Source organism: Arctopsyche grandis, chromosome 10 (genome assembly GCF_051622035.1).
Source record: "Arctopsyche grandis isolate Sample6627 chromosome 10, ASM5162203v2, whole genome shotgun sequence".
In the NCBI taxonomy this organism is placed as follows: domain Eukaryota; kingdom Metazoa; phylum Arthropoda; class Insecta; order Trichoptera; family Hydropsychidae; genus Arctopsyche; species Arctopsyche grandis.
Window position 1 is genome coordinate 18,477,379 of NC_135364.1, and position 26,870 is coordinate 18,504,248.

At 31.8% G+C, this 26,870-nt stretch overlaps 5 protein-coding genes across 5 annotated transcripts; 4 read left to right on the top strand and 1 right to left on the bottom strand.

The window, feature by feature from the left end:
• Positions 1-532: 532 nt before the first annotated feature.
• LOC143918163 (larval cuticle protein A2B-like) lies at positions 533-4,608 on the top strand. Its single transcript, XM_077439904.1, has 2 exons — positions 533-615; positions 3,919-4,608. The coding sequence occupies exons 1-2, from the start codon at positions 604-606 to the stop codon at positions 4,501-4,503; spliced, it is 597 nt and encodes a 198-aa protein (XP_077296030.1). The 5' UTR covers positions 533-603; the 3' UTR covers positions 4,504-4,608.
• A 1,111-nt stretch (positions 4,609-5,719) lies between these two features.
• On the top strand, positions 5,720-6,676 carry LOC143917951 (uncharacterized). Its single transcript, XM_077439586.1, has 2 exons — positions 5,720-5,777; positions 5,862-6,676. Exons 1-2 carry the CDS (start codon positions 5,766-5,768, stop codon positions 6,600-6,602), a joined length of 753 nt encoding a protein of 250 aa, XP_077295712.1. The 5' UTR covers positions 5,720-5,765; the 3' UTR covers positions 6,603-6,676.
• A 2,158-nt stretch (positions 6,677-8,834) lies between these two features.
• LOC143917950 (uncharacterized) lies at positions 8,835-9,792 on the top strand. The gene is made up of 2 exons (XM_077439585.1): positions 8,835-8,887; positions 8,972-9,792. Exons 1-2 carry the CDS (start codon positions 8,876-8,878, stop codon positions 9,734-9,736), a joined length of 777 nt encoding a protein of 258 aa, XP_077295711.1. The 5' UTR covers positions 8,835-8,875; the 3' UTR covers positions 9,737-9,792.
• A 3,761-nt stretch (positions 9,793-13,553) lies between these two features.
• LOC143917952 (uncharacterized) lies at positions 13,554-14,500 on the top strand. Its single transcript, XM_077439587.1, has 2 exons — positions 13,554-13,609; positions 13,693-14,500. Exons 1-2 carry the CDS (start codon positions 13,598-13,600, stop codon positions 14,425-14,427), a joined length of 747 nt encoding a protein of 248 aa, XP_077295713.1. The 5' UTR covers positions 13,554-13,597; the 3' UTR covers positions 14,428-14,500.
• A 1,421-nt stretch (positions 14,501-15,921) lies between these two features.
• On the bottom strand, positions 15,922-18,019 carry LOC143917949 (uncharacterized). Its single transcript, XM_077439584.1, has 2 exons — positions 17,718-18,019; positions 15,922-16,845 (listed from the first exon to the last, which is right to left on the bottom strand). Exons 1-2 carry the CDS (start codon positions 17,727-17,729, stop codon positions 16,060-16,062), a joined length of 798 nt encoding a protein of 265 aa, XP_077295710.1. The 5' UTR covers positions 17,730-18,019; the 3' UTR covers positions 15,922-16,059.
• Between the last annotated feature and the right edge of the window lie 8,851 nt (positions 18,020-26,870).

Genomic DNA, 26,870 nt, shown 5'->3' on the forward strand with positions numbered 1-26,870 from the left:
GAACGATCTAGTCCATTTGTTTATTTTTTTCTTATGTGTACACTATAACTGGCCAGATTGGTTCGTGTATGAACAAACCAGAATGTTCACGAACGTACTAAATGTACACTTGGACTGTAACATGTACATACATTCATAATTTCTAAGTAATAAAATATTTCCGATACTCAATCTAAAAAATAATGATTACACAAAAGAGTAAAGATATGAAATAGTTCGTATATACACATTTGATATGTTTGTATGTATGTATGTATATTGAATTTTCCTGATTCTATAATTTTAGAACACCTACGAGTACAACACGTCTAATCGTCAGATCAGTACAATACAACTCCACATGTACATACATCCGATATTATCTCAACTCCTAGAACACAGCATCGCATAATACGATAGAATTACACAAGAATACGCAACACATATCATGTCAAACAGCGACACATTCCCACTAATCTAGGATATTAAATTCACATCGATTGGGAAATCTACAATTTTACGATCATATTTAAACCCTTGTCCGCAGAAGCACATACATCAAAGACGACTGACAGTTCTCCCCGACAACCAGCAGTCATTCCAGTACATATCCACATCGACAATATGGTGTTCAAGGTATTGTATAGTGTTCACCTTTAGCCGTATTATAGATTCGCGTGGGCCTCTTTCGTGTGTCCATTTCAGCAGTGTATAATTAATATTCACCGTTCGAGTACTGAATGTGAATCTAAATTTGAAACGGCATGTGTATGTATTCCGAACACGCGACAAGAGACCGCAAGGACGATATCCACGGAAATTGAAAGTAGCATTATCTAATCGCGGACGGCTTGATGGATTCGCTCAGCTCGATCTCAATCTGTCAATTAAGAGTGAAGTTGCCAGGAAAATGTAAAATGTTTTCGATACGTTTTTTTGTAGAAAGATGTGTTTTTATACAAATTTCAAATAGCCACCTAAACTTATTTCAACTGTTTTTTAATTATTTATATTTTATTAGTGTCGTACATATGTAGGTCAGTTTATCATTTGTATGAAAATTTTAGCTAAAAATTCACAAAAGATATTAATTTTCATCTCAAACTTAAAATTTGATCTTTTTTTAGGGTAATCATATTTCCCAGGACTCTGCGCAAAAAAATGTTCCCCCCTATGAATGTATGTACATATATAAAAAATATATATACAGACATACATACATATGTTGCAATTTTATAATTTTTCCCTCAAATAACCATTAATATTGTCAATGGATTATAATAATTTTTTTTCAGAATGTACAATTCTTGTGTACAAGGAATATATTATAGAAACAAGATAAAAAAATAATATAATATTTGATTCTCATGCACCGCAGGCAGATTTTTTTTCTGAAACGTATAAGATTAACAAACAAAATAACTACAAATTTTCCAAAACAACATTCTCGATTTCTTTTAATTGCAAAAATTAAGTAGGTGCAACCGAAATTTTTAATTTCTTTAATTTTCATTTCTTCTTTTGTTAAGTAATATAATTATTACCAGAACGAACATTTATTTAAAAAAAAAATAGAGCACAAATAATAATGAAGAAAATAATAGCACAAAGCGATATTTTTCAGAAACATGTAGAATGATTAATGTAACAAAATATTTGAATGTTAGTTAAAAATGAATAGGTATATTGTATTTAAATGGATATTTGTTTTCGATTGGAAAAAAATAATTTGGAAAAACGAAATAAAAAAAATTAAACGTTAAACAAAAGTTAAAACGGGACAAATCAAACAAGTTTACGAAAACGATGCGACGGGACACAAAGCACGTAAAAAAGGGACGTATGGTCATTCTTACTGTAATTCATATGTATGTAAATTAATGATCAAATAAATTAAATTGTGTTGATTTTTCACATGTAAATAATTCAATATTTTTAAGTAAAAATATTTGCTTTCGAATTTCTATAAATATAATCTTTATAAAAGCAAAAGATTGCTCCATCCCGAAATATCTAAGTATAAAACGAATCAAATATTTGAAAATAAATTATTGAAATCGTGAATGTCGATTCAAAAACCAATTCTGTTATTTTTTATTTAAAATTAACTACATACTTAAATTAAAAAAATATATCAACTTTCTGATTTTTTAAATTCATACATATCACATACATACATATGTACGTATGTTGTTCCAGAAAATATATCTTTTATTCAATAAAAATTAATAATTTTGTGATAATTAGGGCTGCCAAATATTCGAATGAACGTAATAATGAATAACGAATAGAAAGCTTTGAATTATTTAGATAAAGTTTTATAAAAGTCAAGATATCATCAAATTTTTAGTAGAATCCTAATCCTAAGCAATTAGAATCAAATGTGATGTATGTAGATCGAAAAAAAAAGTTCGTCTAAAATGTATTCGAATTCACGAATTGCTCAATAATTTATATAAATAGAGTAAAAAGAAGAACGATTTTGATTGATATAAATTTGATCCAATAATGGGTTTCACATTTGATTTTTCAAAAGCAATAAAAAAACTGCGCTAATTAAGATACAATAGAACTTTTTTCTATTGTACGTAACACCCAATAATATATCACCTTTAGATTGCTTCTTAATTTTATCTATTGGTAATATATGTGCACAATAAACAACATAATGAATAAAGATTTTACTCTCGTTTATACGTGATTGGGTTCTAATACCTTTTTTTCCACACTATAGGGTTCATTGTACGCTTAAACATTCCTTCGTTTCCATTTTTAAGATATTTTTAAATGTTAACGATGACTCCCGATACAATCAATCACCGTTTGACCACTCGTATCGCACGACTTGAAATGTAGAAAATGTAATTTAAGGTAAAAAAAAAAAAACCAGGACATAGTAGTAATACTTACGCAATCCAAATTAATTGAAACACTTGCACTCAAATTATGTTAGTACGTGTTTTGGCACTTGCTGTTTGCGCCATGTTTGGTCAATTGAGTTTTCGGCCTTCTTCCACATACTGTCGTCTATTTTAAAATTTATCGTATTGAGTATGGAGCGCGTGCTTATTTTCAAGACCACATTGCACATCAAATGGCGTTTCGCAAAGAGTTAAATCGTAAATGACCCCCTTAAAATGAAATGGCCATATTTTATGCATTCCTTTACCTATTGTATTCATGTTCATAAAACAATACTAAGAATATAGTATATTTTATGGAATCAAAGCGACCAAAAATTGATAATCAAAAACGTATCTAAGCAACATCAACAATAAAGCCTATAAACTCCAAATTGTTTTAATCGGTTTGGATATGCTTTTCTTGAATACTAGAAATTTTAATGGTAAGGATATAAATATCACAGTGGGCGATAAATAAAATGTATGGACTTATTTACAATGAGAATGATATTGTCAATACAATGCTTAAGTACGTATTTGTATATTATTATATAAAGCGTAATGTAAATAAACACATACATATAAATTATTATTGCCAATATGCTGAATGAGAAGACATTAAATAGGTTTGGTCGTTCTGAAGTTTAGAGGCAATTCGAATTTATTAGTAGGACGATTCATACCGAACCCTGTTTATGGGGTCCACGGAAAAGGCGATTCATCTATCGTAAAGATCGCTCCCTACGATCTAGCTAGCGATTTTACGATATCAATGCACTCAAATTTGATTGAGTAATACAATTCTTTTAAAAACTTGCTACCTTCTAAATTGTCGAACTGATTTGAACGAAAAATGAATCTTTTAAATCTATTTCATAGACCTTAAGTTGGGAAAGACTTGAATGAACTTATAAGATTCCATCTTATTGTAATACATTTTCCTACCTTTTGATTAATTAAATTCAAATCAAATCGTTTGATTATTAATATGATTCATTGAATCTACATTATATAATTTATGAATTCAATCTTCCAGATGTTGGTATTGTTAGCAATTGTCTGCATGACGCAAGCAGGAATCATCGTCCCAGCGATAGAAACCCACACACAAGTAGACTACGATGCAAATCCTCATTACAACTTCGCATACGACGTCCACGATCCTACAACTGGAGACATCAAGAACCAACAAGAGACCAGAACCGGAGACGTAGTCCAAGGACAATATTCTCTGATCGAACCGGACGGCTCGCGTAGGACCGTACACTATGCGGCAGATCCTGTTAACGGATTTAACGCCGTCGTTAACAAGAATCCTGCAGCTGCCGTTGTCGTCCCACAGCCAGCTGTCGTAGCCCACGCTCCAACTTTTATTCAAACATCTTCAGTAGTAGACAGGGCACATATCGTAGCTCCTGTTCGAGCTGTTACAGCTCCAGTTCGAGCTGTTGTAGCTCCAGTTAGAGCTGTTGTAGCTCCAATTCGACCGGTCGTAGCTCCGATACCTGCTGCCTTAGCTCACTCACCAACTATCGTAGCTCATTCGCCCACTTTCATAACCCATAGCTCTCCCATAACCTATGCCCATGCTCCTGTGATTTCCAATTCATATGTTCATTAAATTTATTTACAAACTGATTTAAAAGGACTGATCTTTCCTAATGACCGCCGATTTATATATTTTTTGTAGTACAATTGTAATAAAACTTAATACATTTTTTTATCGTATGTTGTCTTTTTATTTTTAATGTACATACATATCATAATAGATATAAAATGCGACTTAAAAGTTCAATAGCTGAAGGTCGAATTTGCAGAATGTGATGATTTTATACATATCATATATAGTATTATCTACTATCCATTAATTATTATAGAAATAAGTCATTAAAAGTTTAACTTAATGTATGTGTATTACGTATGCATCCATAAGCTTAAATTGCGTGTTTAAACTGTAAAATTTAAAAGCTAAAGATGAATGAAAAATCGTTTGCAATTTTTGAAGGTTCAAATTTAAGTATTCTATAGGTATATAAAAACAAATAATAATTACATTGACAAATTTAATATTTCGCCTTTACAACTTTTAGAAAGTTTTATTCGAAAACTTGTTTAAGTACATACTCACATTCAGTACAAAAATTGAAATTTAATTGTTTGAAGGTCGTTTATGCTAAAATGTCGTATTATTAACTTTTATACATAAATTCATTATATAAATTAAAACAATTCGTAGTTGAGACAAAATTTTTAAAATCTACTACAAATGTCCAAAGTCAATATTTGTATCAAACTACAAATGTATATATGTATGTACATACATACATATGTATGTTCTTATGAGTTCTTTGACAAATTTCGAATGAATATTAATTTGATTGCATACTTATTTAATATTAAAAGAAAATTTTAATAAAAAAAAAACAATCTATGAACGTAAATAAAAAATATTTCACGTATGTAACTAAGAGCATTATTTCAATGTCAATGTATGAAAATAAGTATTTTATTGGAGACTTCAATGAGTAAGTAACTTCGCAACCTAAACTCAAAATAAGTAAATATTCTTTGTAAACGTTTACTCTAAAAATGATGTATGTACATTTCAACATATTTATCAACGAAATCAAAAACGTACACTTTTACAATAATTGAAAAGGCGTCACATAGATATTTTTTTATGAAATAAAAAATGGTATACACAATAACTATTGTGTGTGCGTTCGATGATAAACGACCTTTCCGGTAAATGTTAACGCACATTGAGTGACGCACTCCCAGCATCTACCGGGTGGAGTTACTTCTACTTCAATATAAAAGGTAGAGGCGGACTCCAAACAGTATCACTTGTGCTCCAGTCTCTGAACACAAACGTTCTCAAAAATGGCATTCAAAGTAAGCACACGTGACTAAACACCTCAATCAAAACCCCCACCCACTATGTTTAATATAAAATTAATGATTTATTTTTAATTACAGTTCCTGTTCTTCGCCGCCGTCTTGGCCGTAGCTCAAGCTGGAGTAGTTCCAGTGGCTCTCACTTCCTCCGAATACGACCACGTCCCACAATACAGCTACGCATATGATGTCGAAGATGCGATCACCGGTGATAGCAAGAGCCAACATGAAACCCGCAACGGAGACATCGTCTCGGGACAATACTCCTTGACTGACTCTGATGGAACACGTCGTACTGTTGATTATGCCGCCGATCCCATCAATGGATTCAACGCCGTCGTCCGTAAAGACCCCATCGTCCATGCTGCTCCAATCGTAGCTGCTGCCGCCCCTATCATAGCTGCCGCCCCTGCCGTAGTTGCCGCCCGCACTGTAGCTGCTCCAGTTGCTTACTCTGCTGCTTCTCCTTTGGCTTACTCCGTCGGAGCTGCCCCAGTAGCTTATTCTGCTGCTGCTCCTTTGGCTTATTCGGCCGCTGCCGCTCCAGTAGCTTACTCTGGTGCCGGACATCTGGCTTACAACGCCGCTCCAGTTGCCTACTCTGCTGCCTCTCCTTTGGCCTATTCTGCTGCCTCTCCTTTGGCTTACTCCGCCGCTGGTCCTTTGGCCTATTCTGCTGCCTCTCCTTTGGCCTATTCCGCTGCCTCTCCTTTGGCTTACTCCGCCGCTGGTCCTTTGGCTTATTCTGCCTACTCCGCAGCCTCTCCCCTCGCCTACTCGGCCCGTCTTTCCCATGGAAACAACTTCGCCTATGCCTACTAATTAGTCAATTTTAACTAATTTATTCGGAACACAAATGATCTAGTATTAAGAAAACGAAAACAATAAATATTTATAAAAAATATAATATTTCTGCATTTTATTCAAATTTCTTACAGCACTGCAATTCACACATAATTTATCATACGAAGATATGAATGAAGATAATCAACATCTCTTCTTCGTAACAATTTGTCAATAACATACTTACATATGTATGTACATATATACACACATGTACATATACATACATTCATACATAAAAAGCTCATTGTATATTATGTAAAATTTCATAGTTTCATAATTTGAAGAAGAAATACTTTCATATGTGCATAAGAAGTAAATATTAAAAAAGAAATGCAAATAAGTTCAGTTTCATTTCATTATATTTATGCTATCAATTTTTATAATCATTCAAATCATATCATATTAATAAATAATTAAACAGCAAAAAAATGCCAATATGAGACATTTAATATAAAAGATTAACAATAGCTATAATAATATTCGCAAATTTTGATATTTTGACAATTTATCTTTTGCATTATCAATAGATAGCTTGCATTAAAATGTAGATTTTGAAAATCTGATAAGTTTCCAATGGATATATCATTGTGATGGATCATTATACTTCTGCAAATTATGAGTACTTTAAAAGACACCTGACAAAAAATTAAATAGTTTTTTTTATGAAATTGAAAACACAACATAAAAATGTCAAAAAGTACATTTTAAATTAAAATAGAACTTAAATATCGTTAGCAATTAGAAATAATATTATGAATTGATGTTTTTGAAATATTTAGATTTTTTATTGAAAATAAAATAAAGTTTTCGTCTAAAAAAAATTCTTAGAAATATAAAATTAAATAAATTTGCTACAAACTTTTGACATTTTATTTTATAAGTAATTATATATGTATATATTTATATATATATATATATATATATATATATATATATATATATATATATATATATATATATATATATATATATATATATATATATATATATATATATATATATATATATATATATATATATATATATATATATATATATATATATATATATAAATATATATAAATATATATATGTATATATATATATATATATATATATATATATATATATATAAAATATATAAAAAAAAGATTTAAAAGTAATAAGGTGTTTGCAACGTTTTTTATAAACTGGACTATGTCCGCGTAGATGCTTTTGTAAAAAAAATTATATTGAATAATAAAAGAAAAAATCCCTTAATAAATTACACATTATTTAAAAAATTATTTAATACTTTATCAGAAAAATAACGAAGTTCATTTATTTGAATCGACTTAATAAAACTTAAGATAGTAACTCTCAAACTGCAAAATTAGCAAATTAAACATAAAGGATAATAATTCCAGTCTTATAAATTAATAAAAGTAAGGTTTCAAGCGTTCTAGACTAATTAATTAAAGGGTTAACATATTTTTTACCTGCAAATAAATACATACATTTTCTGCACCACTTCCCAAGTTACGAAAGTGGCGACCAATTAGAACGGTTGAGTTAGTTTGATCAGTTAAGAATTTTTAAGAATGTTTATTTATTTTTCGTTATGTAATGTTTATTTTTTTTTCTTTATTTATGTATTTTTACTAGTATTTCATGTATTTTTTCCGTTTGTCCTTTCTTAATATTTTAAGCACAATCGTCGCTTTGGAGCAATCTGTTAGACGAGTGTGCTTGATTAATTGATGTACATATAATAAAATATCGAAAAATATTATACCTACGTATGTATATATGTACATACATATATAAAACATCATAATTTTGAACGACATATTATTAGTATGATCAAATCTAACACAAAAAGAAATAAACATTAAGAAAACTAATTGCATTGTTTTAAAAACTAAATGGAAAATGCTTAAGAAAAATAAGACATTATTGCTTCTAATAGCAATATCCGGTTCGACATATTTAATCCCTTCTTACATTATATAGCATGTACCTACTCTTAAAGTTTAGTTAAGAGCTATTATCTTACTCTATCATAAACCAATATATTTCAATACTACAAAAAAAAAAAAAACAAAAATCCCAATACTAAACAACTATTGAGTGTGCGTTGAAGCATATATAGCTTTCCGGTTAATTTTACGTGACGTGGGTATTTCGAGCATCAGTTGGGTGGAGTCAGTGCTACTTTACTATAAAAGGTGGAGACGGACTTCAAACAGTATCACTTGTGCTCCAGTCTTTGAACACAAACGTTCTCAAAAATGGCATTCAAAGTAAGCACACGTGACTAAGCACCTCATTCAAAACCCGCACCCACTATGTATAATATAAAATTAATGATTTATTTTTAATTACAGTTCCTGTTCTTCGCCGCCGTCTTGGCCGTAGCTCAAGCTGGAGTAGTTCCAGTTGCTCTCACTTCCTCCGAATACGACCACGTCCCTCAATACAGCTACGCATATGATGTCGAAGATGCGATCACCGGTGATAGCAAGAGCCAACACGAAACCCGCAACGGAGACATCGTCTCAGGACAATACTCCTTGACTGACTCTGATGGAACACGTCGTACTGTTGATTATGCCGCTGATCCCATCAATGGATTCAATGCCGTCGTCCGCAAAGACCCCATCGTCCATGCTGCTCCAATCGTAGCTGCTGCCGCCCCTATCGTAGCTGCCGCCCCTGCCGTAGTTGCCGCCCGCACTGTAGCTGCTCCAGTTGCTTACTCTGCTGCTTCTCCTTTGGCTTACTCCGTCGGTGCTGCTCCAGTAGCTTATTCTGCTGCTGCTCCTTTGGCTTATTCGGCCGCTGCCGCTCCAGTAGCTTACTCTGGTGCCGGACATCTGGCTTACAACGCCGCTCCAGTTGCCTACTCTGCTGCCTCTCCTTTGGCCTATTCTGCTGCCTCTCCTTTGGCCTATTCCGCTGCCTCTCCTTTGGCTTACTCCGCCGCTGGTCCTTTGGCCTATTCTGCTGCCTCTCCTTTGGCCTATTCCGCTGCCTCTCCTTTGGCTTACTCCGCCGCTGGTCCTTTGGCTTATTCTGCCTACTCCGCAGCCTCTCCCCTCGCCTACTCGGCCCGTCTTTCCCATGGAAACAACTTCGCCTATGCCTACTAATTAGTCAATTTTAACTAATTTATTCGGAACACAAATGATTTAGTCTTAAGTAAACGAAAATAATAAATATTTATAAAAAAAAATATATTTCTGCATTTTATTCAATTTTTATACCAATATACACATCTATACATTTTCAATTTATCAACAATTTAGGTTTACAGAGTATACATATGTGTACATTAGTGCTTCCAATCCCGGAAGGTTACTTCAGCACCGGGATTGCGGTGCTGGGAATTTCCGATCCCGGGATCCCGGTGCTAGCACCGGGATTTCAAATGTATAAGAAAAAAAGTTCAATTGCATGTTTTCATATTTCAAAAACGTTCAATTGCATTTTGCAAACTCTCTCGATGTTTCAAGCAATCCCATATTAGCATATTAGGCGCACTAATTTTGAGAGTTTGGCTACATTCTTTAAATTTTCGGTTGTTTCTACATTCTTTAAAGTTTCGATTCTTTAAAACATCGCTTTGATTAATTGATTTGTTTTTTACAAACAGTTGAAATAATCCACCCAATATAGAAAAAAACTCCAATTACATTTACTTTATGTAAAAAATTCGGATGTGACCAACCTACGACGTTATCTATGTATTTGAGGAATATAAGAAGTATAAAAAACAAAATTCGATAATCGAACATATGTATGTACATACACGTTCACACATACCGGCTATGAGCATTTTCAATACAAATTGAACACAAATGTAGGAAAACTTACACATATTATAGTTCTACTTCAGTCCGATTTGATGAGTGGTTTGGGAGATAATTTAAATCAAAAACCTAAAAAGAAAGAGAACACCTATAAGGGGAGGTACCATTTCCGGTCAACTTAACAATTTAAAAAAAAAATACGGTGTATCGATAAAAATTTCAGTAACCAATACTAAGTTTCAGTTCGATAGGACGAACAGTGTTCAAAAAATCCCCAAAATACACTGACACACAATAAACATACAGACAGAAACACAGACACATACATATTTTTTCTAGATCACGAAAACGTGATCAGTGGTCGATTCTGAGTTCAAATTAGTTAAAATATACATACTTCAAATATCATTGCGGTTGAGCACAATATCTGCGACAAAATACAGGCCGTTCATACCATTTCGTGGAAACGGCAAGCCGGCGTCGAAACCGGTGGCAAACAAATAGACTGACTGTCATTGCTCATCCCACCATTGTTCATTATATGTATAATATTGCTTTATGTTTTTTCCATATTATTTTTGTAAAAATAATATCTTTGAAGAAATTTATGCCAGCACCGTAATTTCGGTATTCAGACTAGTTTCAGCACCGGGGTTCACGGTGCCAGAAAACACCGGGATTCCGGGATCCCGGGATTGGAAGCCTTAGTGTACATACATAAAAGCTTATTTATTATACACTAGTTGTTTTACCCGGCTTCGCTCAGTTTTTGTAATATAAACAGCGTAAAAATGGCGAATCTAATAGTAAATATTTATTTGTTTTTTATTGAATTTATTTGAATCGCAAAAAATATCAAATAGTCGTCATAGAAATTTTGACTTGTTTACGAAGTTCCCAATCAAAGATACATACATACATACTTACATACATACAAAGTCTCTTTCGAAATTTTATATCAGATTTTGTCTAATTTCAACTAATTTTAATACATATTATTTTTAAATTTTATATATTTATTTACATTAAACTACATATCTATTCAAGATCGTTTCTTATCAGAGTTTTCCAATTTTATCTGATCATTGTTGAAACGGTTCCTTAAAATTGGCAAAAAAATCTTCCTACCTGTTGTCACAAATCTTCTGTATTATGTATGTATGTACAATTTGTAAAAATGTATGTACAAGTCTAAAATCCATAGATGTCTCAATGGATTAATGCTTTCAATTATTGTGCTCAACGTCTGCGTCAATTTCGCCAAGGTAACCAATAACATTATACAAATATTGAAATATTTGTATAATGTTATGTACGTGTTTTAACTATGAGATGATTTTTCAAATAAATAAATTAAATTTAAATAAATAAATTACGCATAAACACCGTAAATACTCGTAAAATGCATCCTCCGAGGAAGAGAGAAGATCAAAATTTCACTGATACATCACATTCAATTATGAAAATAATTGGCTACCAGACAAATAGGTTAATATATTCCCAACAAGCAACATGTTATTATAAAATCAAAATTAAAAAAATATATAACAATGGACGACAACTCTATGAACAGATAATTTTCAGATACAGAAATAAATATTATAAATATACCTAATAATAATGGATTATATGATTCATTTATAATCCATTATTATTAGATTCATTTATATTTAGATTCATTCATTCATTTAGATTCATTTATAATCCATATTATATATGTACAATTGTAATTTATCTAAAACTATTATATGTGATAATATTTGCAATTCATCGAAAATGGGAAGACGTTTATGAATCACAGTAGTATATATTTTTAATATGTCAAAAAAAAATTAAATAAAACATTCAATGTTTGATTAAGTATTAAATACTGAATGAAATGATATTTAATTTAACCATTAATAATTTATTTATTATTTATTATTTATTTATTAATAGTTTTGGACCATTGTGGCATTACAGGAAGAACCTAATGCGCCACAATGGCCTACATTAGGTTCTTCCTGTAATGCCACAATGGTCCAAAACTATTAATAAATAAATTATTAATGGTTAAATCAAATATCAATATCAATAATAAAATATAGTACTTACATTTAAAATATCAAAGCTAATAAAAAATTAAGTCGACTAATAAAAATGATTGTTTTTGTGATATCTGCGAATTCCGACTTCCAACTACAATATTTTCATGTGACGACTCATTTTTAATTTAGTCAATTAACCGGTAACCCCAATACTTTTGAGAAAGCTATTTTTATTTAAAAAAATATATAAAACATCATTCAAGCATTTAAATATGGATTAAAAATGAAAATTATACTATAGTCAATATTTTTTTCATTAGTTCATTGATTCAATTGGCGATCACACAAAAACCATTTCATAACCCCATTTGGGGTAAGACCCTTAAGTTGGAAGCCCGTATGCTAATCGATTAAAATATCTGAGTATACAATTATTTATTTGGACGAAGAAGATTTGCTGTGTGATTTGCACATTTTTTGTAAAGATTTTCAGTGACTCATATATGTACGTAATGAACTTTACATTAATTTCAGTTTAATTCTTTTTATCATAATTAAATCATAAATATGTACAAATTTTATTGAATCAAATATCAATCCTGAATATTTTATATTAAATATCGCAAAATGACAGTTTGTTTTATTTAATATGAATTACAAAAAAATAAAATAAAATAACACCAATGGAATGTGCGGCACTTCGATTATTTAAAATTTAAGATATATAATACTCAATATTCACATACATATATATATATTTTAAATATACGTGTAAGTAATTACCAATGTACGAATATGTAAAACAAATTACGTATGTCTATTATACACATACGTAGTTCAATATGTATTCTGAATTATCAATGTCCGTCCCACTTTGATCGCTTTTTACAAACTAATTGAATTATTATCGTGCCCAAATATTTTCCCCTTCCAATCAAATTGATTCGAATATTCTAGTAAAACTGTATCACCAATACACACATGTCTCAAGTACTAAACAACTATTAGGTATGCGGAGAAGGATATAAAAGCTTTCCGGTAAATTTTGCGTGACGTGGGTATTTCGACCATCGTCGGGCGGAATCACATAATATATTTACTATAAAAGGTGGAGTCGAGCTCCAAACAGTATCACTTGTGCTACAGTTGTCTCTGAACACAAACGCTCCCAAAAATGGCATTCAAAGTAAGCATACATATCCCAAAACTTCACACAAACCCATCTAAAATGATGATTCATCGTTACTAATTGCTTGTTTTTAATTGCAGTTCCTGTTCTTCGCCGCCGTCTTGGCCGTAGCTCAAGCTGGAGTAGTTCCAGTGGCTCTCACTTCCTCCGAATACGACCACGTCCCTCAATACAGCTACGCATATGATGTCGAAGATGCGATCACCGGTGATAGCAAAAGCCAACACGAAACCCGCAACGGAGACATCGTCACAGGACAATACTCCTTGACTGACTCTGATGGAACACGTCGTACTGTTGATTATGCCGCTGATCCCATCAATGGATTCAACGCCGTCGTCCGTAAAGATCCCCTCGTCCATGCTGCTCCAGTCGTAGCTGCCGCCCCTATCGTAGCTGCCGCCCCTGTCGTAGCTGCTACCCACACTCTTGCTTCCCCAGTTGCCTACTCTGCTGCTGCTCCTTTGGCTTACTCAGCCGCTGCCGCTCCAGTAGCTTATTCTGCTGCCGGACATTTGGCTTACAACGCTGCTCCAGTTGCCTACTCAGCAGCATCTCCTTTGGCCTATTCTGCTGCCTCTCCTTTGGCCTACTCTGCTGCCTCTCCTTTAGCCTACTCTGCTGCCTCTCCTTTGGCCTACTCTGCTGCCGGTCCTTTGGCCTACTCTGCTGCCTCTCCTTTGGCTTATTCTGCTGCCTCTCCTTTGGCCTACTCCGCTGCTGGTCCTTTGGCCTATTCTGCCTACTCCGCAGCCTCTCCCCTTGCCTACTCGGCCCGTCTTTCCCATGGAGCCAACTTCGCCTATGCCTACTAATTTGTCGATTTTAACTAATTTATTCGAAACTCAAATGAACTAGTATTAAGAAAACGAAATAATAAATATTTATAAAAAATAATATTTCTATATTTTTTTTCCACCATAATATCAACTTTTGCCTACACATTTTCAATTTATAATTGATCACCATTATGTTGATATAAAAACAATCTCGACATTGAATATATCGAACTAGATATATAATTTGCCTCCTCCAATTTTTGTTTCCAGTAACTTTAATATTTTTCTACTAATGGGTCACCAGATGTGAACAAATTCAGGCCAGGTAATATTATAATTTTCTTAAATCATATACCCAATTTCTCTTCAGCTTTGATTTTTTATTATATATTTGTGAACTAAATACTTATACTATATACATCCTTTAGTCGTTTTTTAATCTATACCGCTGAAATAATTTAACAATTTTGGATTTTATGCTATACACCCGAAATAAAAATAATAATGTCATGGGTTAGACTCGCCCATTTTTTGATTGATTTTTAATTTTTCGGCATTTCAACAAATAATAATATACTTGTAATTAATTATAAAAAAAATATTTATCATAAATGTGATCACATTTTATCTAAACCTCTTAATTTGAAAATTATCTTATTACTATGATTTTTTTGGAATAATGATTACGATATATATGTATGTACATACATATATATATATATTGTATATGTATAATGATACCAATAAATTCACATTTAATTTTCATAAATAAAATATAAAACTAGGAAAATAGGCACCAAAAAAATAAGTCGATACCTTTAAATTTTATGAAGATATGAAGACTATTACAATGTACTATAATTATTACTACCACATAAAATGAAACGATATATATGTACATACATGTATAATTTGAATTCTAAAAGCATTCATTATTAAAATACAATATCTATATATGTATATGTAAATAAAAATCAATGTTTGCCTGCTGTCTGTCACGTATGCGTTCCTATGCCATTCAACCGATTGCAATGAAACTTACATGAATTATTGGATATATGCCCGTGATGGTTTCTGTAAAAAAAATCGCCCGAAAATGGTATCGGGAACGGGAAAACAGGAATGAGTGGCATTGCAACGCAATAATTTCAAATGTGTTCGCGTCGCTACCTGCGTTGTTAGGGAAATATAAATAATAAAATAATAATAAACAAACAATTGAATAATTTCAAATGTGTTCGCCTGCGTTTTTCAAATAAAAATAAAAAATAAACAAACAATTAAATAATTTCAAATGTGTTCGCCGCCTGCGTTTTTCCGAAAATTAACAACACATGCCGGGTTCAGCTAGTTAGGAATACATTGCACAGTTAATTATTTATCTGTAATTATTGCCTCAATCCAGCTATATTTTACGTCATGTTTACTGGTGGTATGTAAAAGAAAGCCGTCTTTATTGTTCTTGTAAAATATGAGCTGAGAGAAATTTGTGTTTTTTAATAGAATTGGGAATAAATTAAACATGTATTTTAAATGTAAAAAATGTTTTATTTTTTCATTTTACTTTATTTTCTTATATTTATGAACAGTCGTTTTTTATTTTATGTTTTCTTTCGAGAAAGGTTGGAAAGTCGATTGCATGTTTAATAAATAAATTCTTTGACTAAATTAATAGCCATAAGCGAAGTTGGGTCCATGGGGGATGGCAAGACGGGCTGAATAGGCGAGAGGGGAAGCAGCAGAGTAGGCCAAAGGACCGGCAGCAGAATAAGCAACTGGAGCAGCAGCGGAATAGGCAACTGGAGCAGCAGCAGAGTAGGCAACGGGAGCAGCGGCTGAATAGGCAACTGGGGCAGCAGCTGAATAGGCAACTGGGGCAGCAGCAGCAGAATAGGCAACTGGAGCAGCAGCGGTATAAGCCAAAGGAGCAGCAGCGTTATAAGCCAAAGGACCAGCAGCAGAGTAAGCTACGGGAGCAGCAGCAGCAGAATAGGCAACTGTAGCAGCAGCGTTATAAGCCAAAGGAGCAGCAGCAGAGTAAGCTACGGGAGCAGCGACAGTACGGGCAGCAATGACAGCAGGGGCAGCAGCTACAACAGGGGCGGCAGCAGCCACGACGGGGGCAGCAGCTACAACGGGAGCAGCAGCTACGACGGGAGCAGCAGCTACGGTATGGACGAGAGGATCTTTACGGACAACAGCGTTGAAGCCATTGATGGGATCGGCAGCATAGTCAACAGTACGACGGGTTCCATCAGAGTCAGTCAAGGAATACTGTCCCTGGACGACATCTCCGCTACGGGTTTCATGTTGGCTCTTGCTATCTCCAGTGATGGCATCTTGCACATCATAAGCATAGCTGTATTGTGGGTTGTGATCGTATTCGGAGGAAGCATAAGCTACTGGGACTACGCCAGCACGGGCCACGGCCAAGACGGCGGCGAAAACCAAGTACTGCAATAAATGAAATAAGCATTTGTTTATTTCTAATTACGTATATTCTGTTTAAATTTAACTACTTAATGCTAAAACAAAACAAAACAACAGAAACTATATGAATCTATATTCAATCTTGAAGAAAATTATTTTTTTTTTTATTTTTTTTCAATTTTGCCACAGTGACACTACAGATTAGCTCCAAGTCGTCACTATGGCTACACAAAAAATATACAATAAGATGAAAAAATAAAATAACCATAATTAACCATACATATGTATAAGACAAATATAAAATAGAGCATGCTAAGATCCCAAATTAAACAATCCCTCAACCAGATCAGCATAGTTTAGATTAAACAAGTCCAAACCAATAGAAATCCGGTTGAGGAGCTTGATGCCCCTGGCAACAGGCGACGAAACCATCAAACTGGGTACGTGCCCCAGGTGAGGAGAATAATTTGCGGTATTTAATGTAGTAGCAACATTATATGATAACGAAATTGTTAATATGATAAGAATTGTACATAAGTTTTTGAGCTATTTTTTCTATTATGCTGTACATTAACATTAGAATAATATAATACTATAATTACTAACAAAATTAAATAAAAATTGTAAAATAGAAAATGATCAGTAGCTATTAAATTAGATATAAGATGTATTGTGAACATAATTCAGTAACAATAAAAAGCATTTAAAAATCAAAAAAAAATTGTTAACGATGCTATGTATGTATGTATGTATATAATGACTGAAATATCAAGCTGATGAAGCTTTACGTCGAGCAGGAGTTTTGAGGAGTAGGCTAAAACCCTATCTGGGTTGGTCGACCAATGATAGACAAGTATATATTTATTGAATAATGGTTAGGTTGGAGTACTACCCACCTTGAATGCCATTTTTGGTAGCGTTTGTGTTCAGGCACAACTGGAGCACAAATGATAGTGTTGCGAGTGGCCACCGCCGTTTATATACCTCCAGCTCCTGTCCGGTTGGCGAAATCCGTTGGTCCTGATAGTCGATGGTGGCCATGGTGACCAGCAAGCAGCAGAGGCGTCTTTCTGTGACCTTCTGAATGCTTGACGGGACGGGCGTGGTCTCTACGCCGACTCGTTGCGGTCAATATCGCCATTTTCAATCAGCGCCCACTAAACGCGGAAGCTTTAGATATTTACTATTACAGATTGTTAATTTAGTTCTGCTTGATGTATGGATGCATGTGTGTGTCTTTACTTTTTCCAGTTACATACGTTTGCCAATCCGTACAAGATTGGTTCGATGCGGTGCATACATATGTACGTAGTTGTGAGTCATGGACGCTCGGAGTGCAAATTGTATGGTTGTTATTTATTCATGATGGTTCTTTGTCGATGATACAATTTTGGCCACCAAATAGGAGTATGTATTGTACATAATTATCAGAGGTATTTAGGCTACATTTAAATTTACATTTGACTCAATTTCATCATAGTTTGAAAATACTTCAATAAAATGCTATTCTCGCTGTAGTCTTTCGAAATCGATAATTTTCTTTGTAGATTTTTTATCGTCAGTTTTTATTTTTATTTCAGATAAAATTAACTAAGCCCATCATTTTTAAGATTATATTATATATGTTACAGTTTAAGTGTTTACTCCAGTTCGTTCATTAACATACTAGTTTATTCATACACGAACTATTAGTTTTAGTTTAAATCAGGTCTGTGGAGTCGGATCAAAATTTACGATTCCAACTCCGACTCTGACTTAAACTCTAATTTGATCGATTTTAGTAAGAAATTTTCTTAAAGTATATTTTAAAGTATAAAATTATTAGTAATAAAAATAATAGCAATTCTCAAAATATAAAAAAATAAAATTAAAAAAATCATTAAAAATTGACGTGTTACCCAATTTATTGAATTATTGGTATTGAAATAGGTATACATAAAAATTAAGTACATTCATAGTATATGTGTATAAATATCATACACAAATAAATCAATTTAATAAAAAAAAAATGAGAATAAAAACACATCAAAATATGTGTTATTCAACGATTTTATTTAAAATGTAATTTAAATTCGTGATTTTTATAAAGAAGTTATTAAATTTAAATTTATTATTCGATTTCCCTCAATAAAATTAGAGACTCTAGTTGACGCATACCGTAATACTATTAATTAAAAAATAATATAAAAAGGAATTGGAGTCAGTTGATTTGCGGCTCCGACTCCGCTTGAAATGCTCCGACTCCATGACTCAGAGTCCGACTCCACAGCCAAAAGTTATCGTCAAATAGAATCACCAGGTATCGCATGAGACTTTTATCTGTCTAAGCTTTTGAACTGTCATAACCTTTGAGATATCAAAACTCCAAGTATTTAAAAGGGAAATATTTTGGAAACGATATTAAAACGTAGCTATAACTCCCGTTTCCGCTAATTTTTAAAATATTGCAAACCAGGGTAAGCATAAATCTATAAAGGATGGATCAAACAATTGAGAACACTAAAAATTATGCATGCTTAACAGTTTGTGCATGTACAAACTACATATGTAGTTCGTTTGCCAATTTGTTCTTTATGTACACTATAACTGGCCAGATTGGTTCGTGTATGAACAAATTAGTATGTTCATGAATGAACGGAATATACACTTAGCCTGAATTTTCGCCAATCACGAACTTCTAAACAAATAAACGAATTTCACAAAAATTAGACGCATTTTATTAAGAAAATTTATATCATATTAATATAGACTATGTACTTTCGGGAAATTTCCGACTTTCCAGTGTTGCATCCGCTCAAACTATAAAATCAACAACAAATGGGAAAGCATTAAGAGGTTTACACGTATCTTGAAATATTAAACGCGTTGACATTAAACGACTCTGCGAATTTATGCCGTTTTATTTGACATGATAAGAAATATTTTAAGCCACTGATAAAATAATTAAACTTATTAAGATTTATCTACTTGGCTTTAATCTTTTTCTTTAACGACACCCTAAATTGAAATTAATATTAAAAGTATCACATTTCGTAATTTGATAGTAACCAATAAATAGCAACCGATCGAAACGTACGCTGTAATTTTTTCAATCATTTTGATACTGGTTTTTTATTCATTTTTTAACTATGAACTATGCGGAAGGTTAAATGTATCATTGGTTTGGTATTGTGTCGTTCTTTTAACAAATGGCAACCACATTAAAACGACATCTTTAGTTTATATATACCTATATATAGATTGTTATAAATAAACGCGGTCGACATCCAGGTGAACTGAATTTTTTTTTGTATTATTTTCTTCGATCTCGACAAGTGCTCGACCTTTAAAAGAAAATCCTAACGAGACCATTTATTACATATCTGCGTCCAGCATCTACGCACGTCAGTTTCTTTTCAGCGAACGTTGTATATTGAGGTCGGCAGTTTTGAAACAGATACCGCACGAGTTTTTACCATCAGACATCCGAAGTTAACTAACCATTCTTCGAGTTTATTATTATCTTGCAAACGAGTTTTGCACGTAAAGGGTGCTCGTCGACATTGACTATTTCTTGTCTTTGAATCGCACTGTTACCTGGTGTGACGTACGCCCAACGTTTCCGTCATTCTACACCGTCGAAACTGGTTTAAATACACTTTTACCTGTAAATATCTCTATTAAAAATGAATTCGAATTGAGATATGCGACATATGAAGGGGATTGGGCGACTTGTCAATGTCGAATCTACGCGGTTTTTTCTTAAAAATATGATCCATCAGCATTCTAGAACTTTCTCTGACATTTTTTGCATTATTTTTATATACGTTTGATTAAATTGTCTTTCTACGACCTTGATTGAAATTTTCAATGGTTACTAAAACACTGTTCGATACGAAAAATTGTTAAGAGACGAGATATGACTTTTCTTATAGATCTATGCCCAGTAAACACGAATCTGGTAATAAAAAATGTTGATTGGCTCGAAATTCGGAGATATATTGTGTGTTTTTTAAATCGTGCGATTTTTCTATATCTTGGTGTTGTTCGGTCTATGTCTCAAAATCTGTCAATTTCCTGTTCAAAATTAATATTGGAATCTACAGTCGGGTATTTTATCTTTCATTTGTAGTACTTTTCAGCTTTCAAATCTCTCTGAGTAGTCGTCCAGTTCAAATCAAAATTCAAAAGTACGTATTTTCACTTGGGATTTTTTCCCGCTGTTAATACTATTTTATATTGAGTATTTTCTATTGAAACATGTTTATTGGGATAGTGTTCTTTTAAACGAAAACAAAAAATAGTGTGGCCAGAAAACTTTAAAAAACACATATATCTCCGAATCTCGAGCCAATAAACATTTTTTATTACCAGATTCGTGTTTACTGGGCATAGATCTATGTATAAGAAAAGTCATATCTCGTCTCTTAACCAAAAAAAAAGTCGTCATTTGTCGAACAGTGTAATCAATTGTAAGAAATTGATTTTTTTCTTTATTGATCATTAATCTTTTCTGATTATGCATATATGTATCATAATCGGGACATCGACATATTCAGTGTTACTTTTGGTCGGTTTATTAGATCCATTCAAAATATTGTTTTTCCTTAATATTATGATTTTACTATTTTTTTCATTTCTATGTTTTTTGTCATATATGTAAGTATATCATGTGATAAACCACATATTATTGTTTCGATTACTTTATCTATTGATATTATATTCTTTAATTGCTATTTTTTTTATATTGTATGATTTACTGTAATGGGGTTTTACCTGTACAAATATATATATGTTACAGTCCGACTGTAAATTTCGTTCGTTTATGAACATACTAGTTTGTTCATACACGAACCAATCTGGCCAGTTATAGGGTACGAATAGAACAAATTGACAAACGAACTAGCAACTAGTGGTTTCCATATGATTTCGCTTTTAAATACTTTTTTTGGCATCCCAAAAGGTTTGACAGCTAAAATTTTCACGCGACACCTAGTGAGTCTATTTGAAGATAGCTTTTGACAGCTAGTACTTAAACTAAAACCAATAAATAGTCCATGTATGAACAAACTAGTATATACAGAGAAATGTTATAACATTTCTTAATGAACGCACCGGAATGAACACTTGGACTGTAACAAATACATATTTTCCCACCAACTTGTCAAATTTGTATGATTGTATCACAAAATAAGTAAAACTGATGCTATATTTAAGTGTCTTGATAAATTATTACTTTTGTGTAATCATTACTGTTACATTATCTTAAAATATTTGAGCAGAAAATATTTATTTAAATTTATTTTTTATTGTGATTCAATTGTTTTTTTTTTTGGTCATAATTTTCATTTATAACTAGTAAGATATACATATGTAAATAATTTGAAAATATGTTTTACTTTTGAACTAGAATTTTAGTAAAATGTGCTCCAGTATAAATTGTTGTATAATATCTTCTTTTATATGGAAAATTTTGTTAAGTTGGTCGACTTATGAAATAGTCACAAACACTCCATATTGTATGGTAAAAATATGAATTGGGTTGGTGTAGAGTTAAAAAATAGTAAAATGAAAGTCGTATTACATATTAGCAACAAATTCGATTTATTTGTATTTATATTTTCACATGTCCGACATAATCCTCAAAAGTTGAAATATTACATAATGACTTATACAAGTTTTTTGTTAATGTTGAGTTGTTGAGTTGTAATGGTAGGTAGGTATGTATGTATATGGTAAGTGAGATAGTGCTTTGGTGAGGCGAGGGTGGAGGGTCGCAGCCCCTCGGGTTTCGCCCCCTGCGGCACGGCAGCTACTGGTCATACCCGGTCAACACAGGTAAAAAACAGTACGACTCACATATGCAATCGTTACATCAATATGTTATTGTATTTAAATTACTTATACTGTTCTCAAATGAACGTCGTCCAATGTTTTACAAAAAAACATCAAAATCAATATAGAGAATAAGAGATAAGGCATGATTGCTGAGAGCTTGCCGGCCAAGCCTGCAGCCCATACCGCACATCAGTTTTATCATTAAAACCGTAAAAAATGAAAACAATCCTTAATATAAAATCACAAATTGTGCTATACTTAAATTAGGGGAATTACAAATATAAATGTTGATTGAAAAAATCACAGACATTATTTTCAACGGACACAGACCATTTCTTATTTTTTTTTTAAGTTTTTTTTTGAAAAACAATATATTTTTGTAAAGCCTCACTATTTCCGCATTCATAAGCCTACATAGAAAACCCTAATTAGTTTTACAACCGAAGGTTTGAAATTTTTTTTCACATTATTTCTTTAGTTTTTGCAAAGATTACAATCGATTCATTCTCATCACACTCAACACACTCAAGCTAAGTTTTGGCCGAGCGAGCCTAGCGTCGCTCGGATTCTACGAGGTTCCGCACAACTCGAAAAAAATAAAAAACAGTCGACACACACTATCCGTTTTCCACGTTTAAATTTATAATTTAATATAATGTAGATAAAATAATATATCAGATAAACCCGAGTTTTTCACGTGACCGCCTCCTCGCATGAAGAACTCTTCGCCGTGCCTTCGCACAGGTCCACCCCATAGTCTCAGCAAGCAGACCGATAGATCAGGATAAAATATTCGACAACATCTATTAATAATACCAGAATATAACTTGTTTGCTTTTCTCAATATGTACTAAGTTTAGAAAATACCTGAATATTTTTCAAATTCAATTTTGTACTGACAGTTATACGTATAACATTTGTGATAAATTTGTACTTTGTATTTTGTTTCATTTTATACATATATACGACATTAAATGCTTCCAATCCAGAAGTATTAGACATACATATATGTATATATATAATATTTTTAATTACGGCCTGGCTCATTGCGAAGTAGCGCTCCTATATATATATATAATATAATATCTGACCGAGAGTTCTATCGAAGAACCGCTTGTCCCGCGACAGCCCCAATGATGACGAGCTCATGACCAATGCCTTACATAACATCAATTATTGTTATATATATATATATATATAGTATATATATGAATACACTTATTATTTCTCAACACATTTAAGAAGTGCAGTTTGCTAAGAAAAATCATATTTATATATCGTGCAAGTGGGGTTTTTGCATGTTTACCCACTCATCATAACATTTAATAGTTAATACACCGTATGTTTTATAATTGTAAATATAGTGCAAAAGGTATACTAAGATTTTTTAATTTATTTTTTTTACTTTTTTATTTATTGATTACCGAATCAACTCAAAGAAATCAACACTTGGACGGGTACTGTATATAAGATTTATCTTAAACTGACATTATCTTAAGATGGAAACTTTTTTTTTTAAACAAAACATACCAATGGAAGTGAGCGATTTGATTGACAAACACAAATCATACAATTAAAATGATACTGCACTATATATATATATATGTATGTATACAATATTTATAAAAAGTATTGAGTTCATTAATCTACTATCCACTGTTACACCAAACATCAATAAGATTTATATGTATATGCAGAATTTTCAAAACAAGTAAGCTTACAGGTAAGTAGTATGGTATAAATGCGGAATTTCGAAAAACCCAACGAAACACACAACAACAAATAATAAATAATAAATAAGGAAAAATAAATAAAACAAAAGAAATTAAAAATTTTTGTTAAATTTTAATTGGATAAATCCTAACAAACAATTATATTAATTTGCTTCATATCCAACGTAAAACATATATAACATCTATACAACATAAATGATAATAAAAGTAAAAATTAAAGGGTGTTTATACTCCATCAAGAGTTTTTTTTTTTCAATAAAGGTACAAGTTGTATATATCTTTTAGATTACTGAGTTATTAAAACATGAGACATGTGGTGAGCTCAAAACTGTGTAAGATGTATGTGTATGTGTGTGTGTGTGTGTGTGTGTCTTATGAATACTTTGCTGCCAAAAATTACGATTGAATATTTGACTTTGTTAAAAAGGAACTACGTTGAAAAAATCCACGGACATATATGATGCATTGCCTATTTATTTTTTAATAATAATTATTGTATCATTAAGTTAAGGAAAAAAAAAAACAAAATGAGGTAGAACGGTAAGAGATTATAACGAAAGAAAAAAAAACTAATACCTATTGTAAAGTTAACTCCGATAACCATGAAAACAGTCACCTGGCTCCGTGGAGCTTTGATCTCTAAAAAAAATACACCAAACAAACTACGCTGCAGAGATTCAAATCGAAGAAATAAAATGCCGCAGATTAAAGACTACAAAAATCTCCTGTGTGTGTTGATCTCTATGTATTTATATGCATGTTATATATTCTTTTCACTTTGTACTGTAATACATAATATAAAACTTTTTAATTATTGCCAGGAAAATTACAATTAGCTGTTGATTTTTCTTTCAAATTCTTAAACAATCGTAATTTTAACATAGGTGCAATCATATAATATTGAGCTCATCATACACAAACAAATAAACACTTATTGCATATGACGTGCCACACAATTATGTATATACTCTTTATATTTCGATGCCTATTTTTAAAACTCACAAATGATATTAGAATATTTTAAAAAACAGTTCATCTACATGTATATTTTTTTTTTACGTTTAATATGAATTTATTACGTGAGTTTAAATCTATTATAATATTCATTATCTGAAACCTGAGGTAGCTCATTTTTGTACTATCGATAAGTTGTGTCACTAAAAAATAATTATAAAACTTAAACTAGAGTATTTTTAAAATAAGATGGTATAATGAGGTAGATAAATTTTAGGATTAAAAAAATATTTAACGGCTAAGCAGTGATGTTCGTGTGGTGGTGCAAGTTAAGGTCCCTCGCGTTTACGGAGGGACATAGGAACTAGTAACACTGCAAAAGCAGCGCAGCGACGAGAGGGTCTCCTCACCCCAGTATCTTTGGCTTAAACGCTGCGACTGAACGCTCAAAAATATATAAACATATATATATATATATATATATATATGTGTATATATATATATACATATATATAATATAACTAAATAAATATAAACACTAAAAACAATTACTAAATTATAATATTTCCCTGAAACTTTTTTGAGCACATTCATAGGGAGAACTAATCTTATTATGTATATAATATATATATTTACGTACATATATACATATATTTATATATATATATATATATATATATATATATATATATATATATATATATATATATATATATATATTGTAAATATATATATATAATCACTTACTATTGAAATACTGTAAGTATCATAACAAAAATATTTCAAATGCACATCAATAGTGTTAAAATCGGCAATAGATGACTGCAATGCATGAAATATGAGTGGAGTCGTAGGTCAGAGCCGACCACAAGTCTCTGGCACGGTATCTTATCGAACATAACACAACTATTTCGAGAATAATTACAAATTTTTGTACACTTACGACTATAATTTTGATACAAACAAAAACAAAAAGTATAACAATTCATAATGGGATACATTAAATTTTAAAAATACATGTACATTATGTTAGGATGTTAATAACAATCATTGTGTTTGAATTCCAATTTGTTTTGAATAGTGTGTTGTGCCTAAAAGAATACCTTACCAAGAATGGACTTGTAATTTATATATAACATACCTCCATATTATACCCGTTTAAATTCATGCACAGTGTGCAATCACAAAGTTATTAATCTGAACCAAATTATACAGTAAAAATAGAAACAAACTTAATTTCACTTCTCAATATGCTCTTCAAACACTTGTAACGATTCGCTTGTTAGTATCGATATAACCATTCCCCAAAAAAAAATTGAAAAAATTAATTGAATGTGGAATTAAAAACAACAACATAACAATCGATATAAAGGATATGTCCTAAATTTAAACCATGCCTAAATAATTTCAATTATATTGCAAAAAAAAAATCAATTATTTATCAATCACTTATTGAAGTATAAAAAAGCTTATTAAGAAAAAATCACAAAAAAATTGTCTGAATTTAAAATTCAATCGAAAATAGAAACGATAAAATTAAACATA